Below are 12,651 nucleotides of genomic sequence, written 5' to 3'. Positions count from 1 at the left end.
CCCGACGTCCACAGGGCAGTCACTGCCGTGCCAGGCCTTCCGCTCAGCACCCGACGTCCACAGGGCAGTCACTGCCGTGCCAGGCCTTCCGCTCAGCACCCGACGTCCACAGGGCAGTCACTGCCGTGCCAGGCCTTCCGCTCAGCACCCGACGTCCACAGGGCAGTCACTGCCGTGCCAGGCCTTCCGCTCAGCACCCGACGTCCACAGGGCAGTCACTGCCGTGCCAGGCCTTCCGCTCAGCACCCGACGTCCACAGGGCAGTCACTGCCGTGCCAGGCCTTCCGCTCAGCACCCGACGTCCACAGGGCAGTCACTGCCGTGCCAGGCCTTCCGCTCAGCACCCGACGTCCACAGGGCAGTCACTGCCGTGCCAGGCCTTCCGCTCAGCACCCGACGTCCACAGGGCAGTCACTGCCGTGCCAGGCCTTCCGCTCAGCACCCGACGTCCACAGGGCAGTCACTGCCGTGCCAGGCCTTCCGCTCAGCACCCGACGTCCACAGGGCAGTCACTGCCGTGCCAGGCCTTCCGCTCAGCACCCGACGTCCACAGGGCAGTCACTGCCGTGCCAGGCCTTCCGCTCAGCACCCGACGTCCACAGGGCAGTCACTGCCGTGCCAGGCCTTCCGCTCAGCACCCGACGTCCACAGGGCAGTCACTGCCGTGCCAGGCCTTCCGCTCAGCACCCGACGTCCACAGGGCAGTCACTGCCGTGCCAGGCCTTCCGCTCAGCACCCGACGTCCACAGGGCAGTCACTGCCGTGCCAGGCCTTCCGCTCAGCACCCGACGTCCACAGGGCAGTCACTGCCGTGCCAGGCCTTCCGCTCAGCACCCGACGTCCACAGGGCAGTCACTGCCGTGCCAGGCCTTCCGCTCAGCACCCGACGTCCACAGGGCAGTCACTGCCGTGCCAGGCCTTCCGCTCAGCACCCGACGTCCACAGGGCAGTCACTGCCGTGCCAGGCCTTCCGCTCAGCACCCGACGTCCACAGGGCAGTCACTGTCGTGCCAGGCCTTCCACTCAGCACCCGACATCCACAGGGCAGTCACTGCCGCGCCTTCTGCTCAGCACCCGACGTCCACAGGGCAGTCACTGCCGCGCCAGGCCTTCCGCTCAGCACTTGACACAGACTGTCCTATGCAAGCCTCACGGTTAATGTCTTCACAGTACAGACGCCTCGGAGGGGTGAAGTCAAGCACTGCAGGTTACAGGGCCCGTGGCAATATGGGCCTGAATCCAGAGCCAAAGGCTTGTGCTGAGGCTCTAGGATCTTTTGGATCAGAAACCCCCACAGAGGGGTCTTCCTATCATCTTCTCTGCAGATATCAGGCCAAGACTGTTTATTTCCGCTGAAATCTTTTGGAAGTGGGTAGGCAGGGAGATACGTGCTGGGTGAATAAGGCTAGTGTCCAGTCCCACATGCTGGGAAGGAAAGAGCAGAGGGGGCTCTTGTCTCAGGCACAAGGGAGCTGCAGAGTTCAAGCCATGAGCTCAGGTGGGATTTATCAAGAGCCCTGGATCCACCAGCTCACGCTATCATTCACTGATATTTAGCAAGCGTTTACTTAGGTCCCTACCACATACACACACCTAACACTTCCTGGCATTCATTTACTGACTCCACCCCACAGGGGGTAATTGCTCCCTCCTGAGCACCAGAGATCTGCAGAGCCAGGCTAGGGGTGGGCACCTCTTCTCTCACCACTCTCCCAGCAGCCTGAGAGAGAGGCTGGTGAACGCTCCTAAGAGCTTCGGAACCACAGAGGCTGGACGCTGCTGCTTCTCTTTGCCCACCTGAGTCACACATGGGTACCTCCGCCCAGACACCAGGGAAGCATGAGTGGACCGGGACTCCCTGCGGGAGCTGCACTCTCCTCTCTGCAGCTGAGTAACTAAGTCAACAACCGCTGAGAGGCCCCAGGGCCAAGAAGCAGGCTGCGGGAACTGGGTATAGCAGGAGGCGCCTCAAGGCCTGGACGCAGGGGTTTCTTAAAACTCCCCAGATAAAGCCAGTATGCAGCCTGGGCTGGGAACCACTGCTTTAGACTTCAGAATTGGAGCAGCCTCTCCAGGAAGCCTTCCTAATCATCACCATGCAATTAAGCCAATTCCTTTATTCCCAGCCCCTGCAATACCAGGTATGTACTGAAATTCCCAGATGAAACTCAATCAAGGGTAAATAAGTGACAACCCTGTTGAAATAAAACAACAGAGAAAATTCACTAATAAATGATGTTGGAGGATGTATTAATATGAGGAAAATATAAGACCCACATGTCACACCACAGCCCATAACACACTCCAGAGGAAGGACTCGAAAGAAACGCACCAAGAGGACTCTTACCTTCTTGACGTAGGGCATATAAGCAGGGTCTTTATTATAGGAACCATATTCATTCTCCACCTGCACGGCAATGATGGGTCCCCCACGCTTGTACTGGGGAGAAAAGACAGGCAACCAGGAGCTGAGTGTGTAGGGGAACTGTAGTATCCAACCCCACCATGCCCATCACCAGTGACTAGCAAAATATCCCATTTGAAAACTAAAATCTCAAAAGATTCGCATCAATAAGGCAGTGGAGGAAGAAGCATTAGGCCCTTGTTCTCCCATGAAAACTTCAAAAGACAACTCCAGACTGACTAAAGTAACAGGAGCTCTGGACATGAGTCGAATGTCTAACCAAACAAGTGACCACCAAATCAAAACAAAAAGTCATATGCAAAACGCTACAAAACTGTAGGATGTTTCCACGAGGACTTGCCCCGCCCCGGTGTAGCATGGTGTGGTCAGGAGGACGCGTCCCAACGCCCAGGTCCCTCATGATGGAAGAGGCAAAACAGAACTTGTTTACAATGTTCTAGCTTGTTCTGCCCGACGTACTGGTTTCTGTCTTGTCTGACATGGAGCTCAAACAGGGATCGTCAGCATAGTTTGGACTTCAGGCTGGCTGCTAAAGATGGCAGTGGCAGGTTCTGCAGCATACGAAAACTGCCAGAGGACTACAAACCCTTGGATGCCTGGGGGGAAGGAATTACAAGCAGAAGAAAATGAAGAGCATCTAAGGCCACAAGCAGCAGCTGGGGTGAGACTCTGGGACTTAAAGACACTTGAAAGCAACCAGGGAGGTAGGGAAGGAGGCACACACAGATACAGACAGAACACATGCCCAGAAAAGATCAGGTCTTAAGTCTTCATGCTGGGCTGGTCTCCGGGCTTAGGGGCCCACTAATTAGTGAGGGTGCCCCTGAAAACATGCAAAACCTAAAATAGGTGTCTGTTTTCTCAGATGCCCAATGTTCAACCAATAAAACACACGCGTAAAAAGAAACAGGGAAGTATGACTCATCGAAGGAACAAAATAAATCTCCAAAGGCAGCATCTGAGAAACACACACCAGACTCGGCAGAGCAAGATCTACAACAGTGGTGGTAAATGTGCTCAAGGAGCTCAAGGAAACCAGGTAAATGACACATGAAGAAAAAGAGAATATCAACAAAGAAACAGAGATTACTTTTAAGAGAACCAAAGGAACTTCTGGGACGGAAACATACCGTATATAAATTGAAAAAATTCACTAGAGGGGTTCAACAGCAGATTCAAACAGGCAGAAGAAAGAAAAGCAAACTTAAACACAGGTTATCAGAAATGATCAGGTCTGAGGAGATAAAAGAATAAAGAAAACCGAACAGAGCCTAAGGGACTTACACAACACCCGCAAGCAGAATAGTGTGTGAATTACGGGATTCTTAGAAGAAAAAGGGAGATAAAAGGGCAGGGAGATTGTTTTTACAAAATAATAGCTGAAAACTTCTCCAATTTGAGGAAAGACATGATTATGTAACGCCAAGGAGCTCAAAAAATTCCAGAAACCACACAGGGACACACCATAATCAATCTACCGAAGACAAAGAGAGATTCTTGAATGTGCCAGAAGAGTTCTGGTCACTTACAAGGGATCCTCAGTGAGACCATAAAGGATATCTCAGCCAGAAAAGTTTCAGGCTGGAAGGCAATGGGGTGATATAGTCAAAGTGCTGAAAGAAAAAAGTGTCAACTTTGTTTTGACACTTCTATATCCAGCAAAACTCAAAATGAGGGAAAATTAAGAAACTCCCAAAGAAAAGCTAAGAGAGTTCATTACCACTAGACCTTCCCAAAAAAAAAAACACCTAAAGTTGAAATGAAAAAATGCTAGAGAGTAATTTGAAGCTATATGAAAATATAAAGTTCTCCAGCAAAGATAGACACATAAAAAATAGAAAACATTATTATAATTTTCTTTACAATGTGGCTTTTATTTTCTATAAGATTTTAAAAGATATAAAATAATTATAAATCTAAGTTAATGGGTACACCCAATATGAAGACATAATTTGTGACATCAATAAAATAAAGTGGGGGACAGAACTGTAAAGGAGTAGAGTTTTTGTGTGCAATTGAAGTTAGGTTGGTATCAATTTAAAATAGAATGTCGCAACTTTAGGATATTACATATCCTTTACCTTATCCCAAAGTAAAGGGAATCACTATAAAAAAGTGTCACTATAAAAAATCAGCTAGATACAAAGTAAGGCAGTCATAAAGGAAACGAGGGATAAAAAGCTGTAAGACATACAGAAAACAAGAAAATGGCAAAAGCAAGTGATTCTCTATCAGTAATTACTTTGAATGTAAATATATTAAACTCCCCAATCAAAAGACATACCTTGGCAGAATGAATTTTTAACAAACCAGTATCCAACTATATACTGTCTACAAGATACTCAGTTTAGATCTAAGGATATATACTGGTTGAAAGTGAAAGCCTGGAAAAAGATATTTTATGCAAACAGTAATCAAAAGAGCAGGGGTGGCTTTACTAATATCAAACAAAATAGACTTTATATCAAAACCCGTTACAAGAAACAAAGAAAGACATGATAAAATATATATAATGATAAAAGGGTCAATTCACCAAAAGGATATAACAATTATAAACACAGATGCACCAAACACCAGAATTCCAAAGTATATGAACCAAACACTGGCAAAATTTAATTAAGGGAAAAATAGACAGCTCTACAATCATAGTAGGAGACTCAATATCTGAGTATCAATAATGGATAGAATAACCAGACAGAAAATCAGTAACCAAAGAGAGGACTTGGACAATATTATGGACCAGTTGGGACCTAACATATATATATATATACAACATTCCACCCAAAAGTAGCACAATACACATTTTTCTCATGGGCACATAAAACACTCTCCAGGATAAACCATACAGTAAGCCAAAAAACAAGCCTTAATAAATTTTTCTTTTTTTAAAAAACAGAGTCTCGCTCTGTCACCCAGGCTAGAGTGCAGTGGCACAATCTTGGCTCACTGCAACCTCCATCTCCCAGGTTCAAGTGACTCTTGTGCCTCAGCCTCCCAAGTAGCTGAGATTACAGGTGCCCGTCACCACACCTGGCTAACTTTTGTATTTTTTAGTACAGAACGGGTTTCAACATGTTGTCCAAGCTGGTCTTTAACTCCCAATCTCAAGTGTTCCACCTGCCTCGGCCTCCCAAAGTGCTAGGATTACAGGCACGAGCCACCACACCCAGCCTCAAGCCTTAATAAATTTAAAAAATTGAAATCATACAAAGTTTTATTTTTCCCAGTCACAAAGGAATGAAACTAGAAATCAATAGCCAAAAAAATCCTGAAAAATTCAAGTATGTGGAAATAATAAAATCTTCACCAACAGTCCAAAGAGGAAATCACAAGAGAAATTAGAAAACATATTGAGAAAAATGAAAACGGAAACAAAATTATAAATGAGGGTGAAAGCAGTGCAAAGAAGGAAATTTTACAGCTATAAATACATTTAAAAGACAAAAGGTCTCAAATCAACAACCTAACTTTACACCTTAAGGAACCAGAAAAAGGGAGACAAACTGAAAGGTAGCAGAAGGAAGGAAATAATAAAAATTAGCACAGAGATGCACAATGAGAGAATAGAAAAACATAAAGAAAAATTAATGAGACCAAGAGTTGGTTATTTGAAAAGATCAACAAAATTGACAAAGTGTAGCTAAACTAAGAAAACAAGATATGATTCAACTAAAATCAGAAACAACATGAGGCTATTACTGCTGATTTTACATAAAAAGGATTACAAAAGAGGAATATGAACAAATTGTATACCAACAAATTAAATACTAAATAACCTAGATGAAACACTAGAAACATATAATATGCCAAACTCAATCATGAAGAAACATAAAATCTGAATAGACCTATAACTAGTGAGGACACCAAATCCGTAACGAAAAACCTCCCAACAAAGGAAGTCCAGGACCAGATGGTGTCACTGGTAAATTCTACCAAACATTTAAAGAAAAATTAACACCAGTCTTCCTCAAACCCTTCCCAAATATTGAAAGGGAAAGAACAGTTCCTACCTTATACTATAAGGTAGAATACAGTAATAGACTCTTTCCATTTTTCTTTGGGAATTTCTGAATTTTTCCCTCATTTTTGAGTTTTGCTGGATATAGAAGTGTCAAAAAAAAGCTCACACTTTTACTTTGGGAGCCGAGGCGGGCGGATCCCGAGGTCAGGAGATCGAGACCCTCCTGGCTCACACGGTGAAACCCGTCTCTACTAAAAATACAAAAAATGGCCGGGCGCGGTGGCTCAAGCCTGTAATCCCAGCACTTTGGGAGGCCGAGGCGGGCGGATCCCGAGGTCAGGAGATCGAGACCATCCTGGCTAACACGGTGAAACCCCGTCTCTACTAAAAAAATACAAAAAACTAGCCGGGCGAGGTGGCAGCGCCTGTGGTCCCAGCTCCTCAGGAGGCTGAGGCAGGAGAATCGCGTGAAACCGGGAGGTGGAGCTTGCAGTGAGCTGAGATCCGGCCACTGCACTCCAGCCTGGGAGACTGCAAGACTCCATCTCAAAAAAAAAATTTTTTTTAAAAGTTCACATTTTTTTCTTTTATGACAAACAAAAGACACTAAAGAAAAGAAAACACAGACTAACAATCCTGATGAATACTGATGCCAAAACCCTCAATAACATGTTAGCCAACTTAATTCAGCAGCATATTAAAAAAATTATAAACCATGATCAAATGGGATTTATTCCTGTACTGCGAGGAAGATTTGCCATGTGAAAAGCAATCAGTGTAGGCCAGGCATGGTGGCTCACACCTATAATCCCAGCACTTTGGGAGGCTGAGGCAGGCAGATCACCTCAGATCAGAAGTTCGAGACCAGCCTGACCAACAGGGTAAAACCCCATCTCTACTAAAAATGCAAGATTAGCTGGGCGTGGTGGCGGGCGTTTGCAATCCCAGCTACTCAGGAGGCTGAGGCAGGAGAATCACTCGAACCTGGGAGGAGGAGGTTGCAGTGAGCTGAGATAGTGTCGTTGCTCTCCAGCCTGAGCAACAAGAGCGAAACTCCATCGCAAAAAAAAGAAAAAGAAAAACAACAATCAATCAATGTAATATACCACATTAACTAAATTAAGGGGAAAACCACATGATGATCTCAACTGATGCAGGAAAAAAGTGACAAAATTCAACATTCTTTCATGATTAAAACAACACTCAGTCAACTAGGAACAGAAGGAAACTACCTCAACATAATAAAGGCCCCATACGGAAAGCCCACAGTCAGCATTATATTCAGTGGTGAAAGACTGAAAACTTTTCCTCTAGATCAGGAGCAAACCAAGCATTTGTGCTTTCAGCACCTCTGTTCAACGTCGTACTGGAAGTCCTGGCCAGAGCAATTAGTCAAGAAAAAAATAAAGGCATCCAAGTTGGAAAGGAAGAAGTTATCTCTGTTCACAGACAACATGATCTTAAATTCAGAAAACAGTACGGATCCCCACACCCTCGGAAAAAAACTATCCAGCTAATAATTCAGTAAGCTTGCAGGATAAAAAAAATCAATGCACAAAATCCGTTGTTTTTATACACTGTCGGGGACAATTCCATTTACGACACCATCAAAAACAACAAAATACTTAGGAATACACTTAATCAAGGAGGTGAAATATTTGTACACTGATTGTACGTTACAAAAAAATACTAAAAGAAAATAAAGGACAGTGGAGCGAGATGGAGGAATAGAAGCCTGCACCGTTCATCCATCCTGCTAGAACACGAAATTTAGCAATGATCCGCACACAGAAAAGCACAGTCACAAGAACCGAAACTCAGGTGACCAGTCACAGTACCCGGTTTTAACTTCATGTCACCAAAAGAGGCATTAAGGCAGGCAAGAGAGACAGTCTTACACCACCAATGCCACCCTCTCCCATCTCCCAGCGGCAGCCAAGTGGTGAGGAGAGATCTGTGCACTTGGGGAAGGGAGAGCCCAGTGACTGGGGACCTTTACATTGAACTCAGTGCTGCCTTGTCACAGCACAGAATAAAGCCATGCTGGGCTCAGCCAGCATCCACGTGGAGGGAGCATTTGGACCAGCCCTAGCCGGAGAGGAACTGCCCACCCTAGTGACTGGAACTTGAGTTTCTTGGGAAGCCTCACCACCATGGGCTGAAGTGCTCCGGAGTTCTAGGTAAACATGGAAGGCAGTCGAGGACACAAAGACCACAATCCCTACGCAACTCCTGGAGCTAGGATGAGCTTCCAGCCAGCGTACTAGCATGGCACATGGCCTAAGGAGACACCAGCTGGCATGGCTAAGGGAGTTCTCGCACATTCCCCCCTCAACCCCAGGTAGTGCAGCTCACAGCAACAAAAGTGGCTCCTTCCTTCTGCTTAAGGAGAGGACAGCAAAGAGGAAAGAGGACTTTGTCTTGCATCTTGGATACCAGCTCATCCACAGTAGGAAAGGGCACTGGCGGAGTCAAGAGGTCCCCGTTCCAGGCCCCAGCTTCAGGCACTTCTAGACACACCCGGAGCCAAAAGGGAACCTGCTGCCTTGAAGGGAAGGACCCAGTCCTGGCAGGTCCTGTTAAAGAATTGATATCCAGAAAGTACAAAGAATTCCTATAATCAACCACATAAAAACAAACAACTAGATTCAAAAATGAGCAGAAGATTTGAATAAACATTTCTTCCAAGATATGCAGATGACCAATAAGCACATGAAAAGATGCTCAACATCACTAGGGAAATGCAAATCAAAACCACCAGGAGAGACCACTTCACACCCACTGATGGCTCTCGCCAGATAAACAGGAAATAACAAGTGTTGGCAAGGATGTGGTGACATTGGAATGCTTGTGTATTGCTGATGGGAATGTAATTTGGTGCGATTTCTATGGAAAACAGTATGGCAATTCCTAAAAACACCGAATGTAGAATGACAAGTTGATCCAGCAATTTCACTTCTAGGTATATACCCAAAAGAAGTGAAAGCAGGAACTCAGAAAGATATCTGTACACCATGCTCACAGCAGCTTTAGTTATAGTGGCCAAAAGGCAGAGGCAACTCAAATGTTCGTCAGTGGATGAATGGATGAACAAACGCGTTATATACATGCAATATGACACAGATGGACCTAGACAGCACTGTTAAGGGGAATAATCCAGTCACAATACTATGTGATTTCACTTATATTTGGTAGCTAAAATGATCAAATGCGTGGAGACAGAGAGTGGAATGGTTGTCAGCAGCTGAGAGAGGGAAGAATGGAGAGTTGAACGGCACGGAGTTTACTTTGGGGAAGACAGAAAAGGTCTGGAGATAGACAGTGGTTACAATAGGCTGTGTCCCCCCAAAATTTACATGGTGAAATCCTCACCCCCAGTGTGACGGGATTCAGAGGTGGGACTTCTGGGTGGTAATTAGTTATGTGATTATTTAAATATGTTAAATAATAATTATTATGTTACCATTTATTTGAAAAAGATGCATTGGTGACCCACTGCAGATATGCACGTGCCTCTGACCCTGCTCCCAGGATGGCCTTCCTGCGGCCCACCCGACTCCCACAACCTGCTGGCCCCTTCTGTGGCCCCAGCTTCCTGGCAAGATCTAGGCTAATGACTTCCTAGTTACTTGCTTCCATTGGCTGCCGGATTTCGTAAGCAAAAATACCAGACATAAACTTAAATTTGAATTCACAACAATAATTTTTTAGTGTAAGTATGACCCATGCAGTATTTGGAATATATTTACACTAAAAAAATTACTCCTTGCTTATCTGCAATTCAAATATAACTGAGCATCCTGTGTTTCATCTGACAGTCCCCTTTGATTTATGTGTGTGGTGAGTATTCCATAGCACTGACTTGAACTGATTTTTTGCTGATGTACTAATTTCTCAGTGTCGTTCTTTCTGGTTTTACAGAACAACTGCGGTGATTTTTCCCATTCCTGCTTTCCACAGCTTCCAATCGTTATATAAAAATGAAGATACTTCCTCCCCAGAATTTACTTTAACATGCGTTTTGAATAGTAAATGTGTACCATGCAGCACCTCTTTGGTAGCAGAGGGAAGCATCTTGTAAAGTCAGCCATAAAGTCAGCCACAGGACTTTTATAATTTATAAAAAGTCCTGCAGTCTTATAGACAAAGGTTAATCCACATGTGCTCCACCCCCTGCAGAACTGAGCCACAGTGCTACTGGGACACTGGCAGATGGATGGGTGTTCCTGGCTATCACCTCATCCCTGTCTCTCTGGCACCATGGAGACGCCAGTGGATGGGTGTTCCCGGCTATCACCTCATCCCTGTCTCTCTGGTACGATAGAGACGCCAGTGGATGGGTGTTTCTGGCTGTCACGGCATCCCTGTCTCTCTGGAACCATGGAGACACCGGTGGATGGGTGTTTCCGGCTGTCACGGCATCCCTATCTCTCTGGAACCATGGAGACACCGGTGGATGGGTGTTTCCGGCTGTCACGGCATCCCTATCTCTCTGGAACCATGGAGACACCGGTGGATGGGTGTTTCCGGCTGTCACGGCATCCCTATCTCTCTGGAACCATGGAGACACCGGTGGATGGGTGTTTCCGGCTGTCACGGCATCCCTATCTCTCTGGAACCATGGAGACACCGGTGGATGGGTGTTTCCGGCTGTCACGGCATCCCTATCTCTCTGGAACCATGGAGACACCGGTGGATGGGTGTTTCCGGCTGTCACGGCATCCCTATCTCTCTGGAACCATGGAGACACCGGTGGATGGGTGTTTCCGGCTGTCACGGCATCCCTATCTCTCTGGAACCATGGAGACACCGGTGGATGGGTGTTTCCGGCTGTCACGGCATCCCTATCTCTCTGGAACCATGGAGACACCGGTGGATGGGTGTTTCCGGCTGTCACGGCATCCCTATCTCTCTGGAACCATGGAGACACCGGTGGATGGGTGTTTCCGGCTGTCACGGCATCCCTATCTCTCTGGAACCATGGAGACACCGGTGGATGGGTGTTTCCGGCTGTCACGGCATCCCTATCTCTCTGGAACCATGGAGACACCGGTGGATGGGTGTTTCCGGCTGTCACGGCATCCCTATCTCTCTGGAACCATGGAGACACCGGTGGATGGGTGTTTCCGGCTGTCACGGCATCCCTATCTCTCTGGAACCATGGAGACACCGGTGGATGGGTGTTTCCGGCTGTCACGGCATCCCTATCTCTCTGGAACCATGGAGACACCGGTGGATGGGTGTTTCCGGCTGTCACGGCATCCCTATCTCTCTGGAACCATGGAGACACCGGTGGATGGGTGTTTCCGGCTGTCACGGCATCCCTATCTCTCTGGAACCATGGAGACACCGGTGGATGGGTGTTTCCGGCTGTCACGGCATCCCTATCTCTCTGGAACCATGGAGACACCGGTGGATGGGTGTTTCCGGCTGTCACGGCATCCCTATCTCTCTGGAACCATGGAGACACCGGTGGATGGGTGTTTCCGGCTGTCACGGCATCCCTATCTCTCTGGAACCATGGAGACACCGGTGGATGGGTGTTTCCGGCTGTCACGGCATCCCTATCTCTCTGGAACCATGGAGACACCGGTGGATGGGTGTTTCCGGCTGTCACGGCATCCCTGTCTCTCTGGAACCATGGAGACACCGGTGGATGGGTGTTTCCGGCTATCACGGTATCCCTATCTCTCTGGAACCATGGAGACACCGGTGGATGGGTGTTTCCGGCTATCACGGCATCCCTGTCTCTCCAGTGCCGTATGTGGCAATGTGAGCCCTTACATCTGTCTGCCCTTTCAGTAACACACCCAAGTGAGACAACACTGAAATGCACAGATCTTTCGAAAGACAACTATTGCAAGCCCCTCGGTTATCAGTTTCAGGCAGTGGGGAAGAACCTGTCCCTGTGTTCAAAAACACGGGAGGACCCTTGGTCTGAGAACTAACCAAGGATGATCCACTACCTAGAGGAAGACAGACCAAGATCAAAGAAGGCCTCATTTACTTGTACCTGGAGCGGCACCACCCTGGACATCAGGTGGTCAAAATAAAGGTCCACGGCTTCGGTGAAGCCGTTGTAAGTCGTCCTCAGCCTCATGCCAGGGTCTTGGAGGAGCCAGCTTGAAGGATAAAGGGGGAAGGAAGGATGTTAGTGTCACGGTGGGTTTGCTGGGAGCAGGCTGCTGGTGCCGTGAGAAGGGAGAGGCCCCACAGGGCTCCGGAATGACCTGTGACCTCCTCCACCCCACTCAGCCCAGAAGTG

At 47.2% G+C, this 12,651-nt stretch overlaps 1 protein-coding gene across 1 annotated transcript in view; it reads right to left on the bottom strand.

The window, feature by feature from the left end:
- The window catches only part of LOC108529670 (beta-galactosidase-1-like protein 2), a 46,461-nt gene that overhangs the window by 18,167 nt on the left and 15,643 nt on the right, over positions 1–12,651 (bottom strand). Inside the window, exons 6-9 of the mRNA XM_017872134.1 lie at positions 12,400–12,508; positions 2,348–2,440; positions 1,296–1,425; positions 1,075–1,201 (exon numbers count right to left, since the gene is read on the bottom strand). Of these exons, the coding sequence (XP_017727623.1) occupies positions 1,075–1,201; positions 1,296–1,425; positions 2,348–2,440; positions 12,400–12,508 (459 nt within the window). The remainder of the gene's footprint in view (positions 1–1,074; positions 1,202–1,295; positions 1,426–2,347; positions 2,441–12,399; positions 12,509–12,651) is intronic.

Source organism: Rhinopithecus bieti, unplaced genomic scaffold (genome assembly GCF_001698545.2).
Source record: "Rhinopithecus bieti isolate Rb0 unplaced genomic scaffold, ASM169854v2 scaffold_6481, whole genome shotgun sequence".
Taxonomy (NCBI): Eukaryota; Metazoa; Chordata; class Mammalia; order Primates; family Cercopithecidae; genus Rhinopithecus; species Rhinopithecus bieti.
Note: the sequence above shows the minus strand (reverse complement) of the source record. Positions and strands in the feature narration are given on the sequence as shown.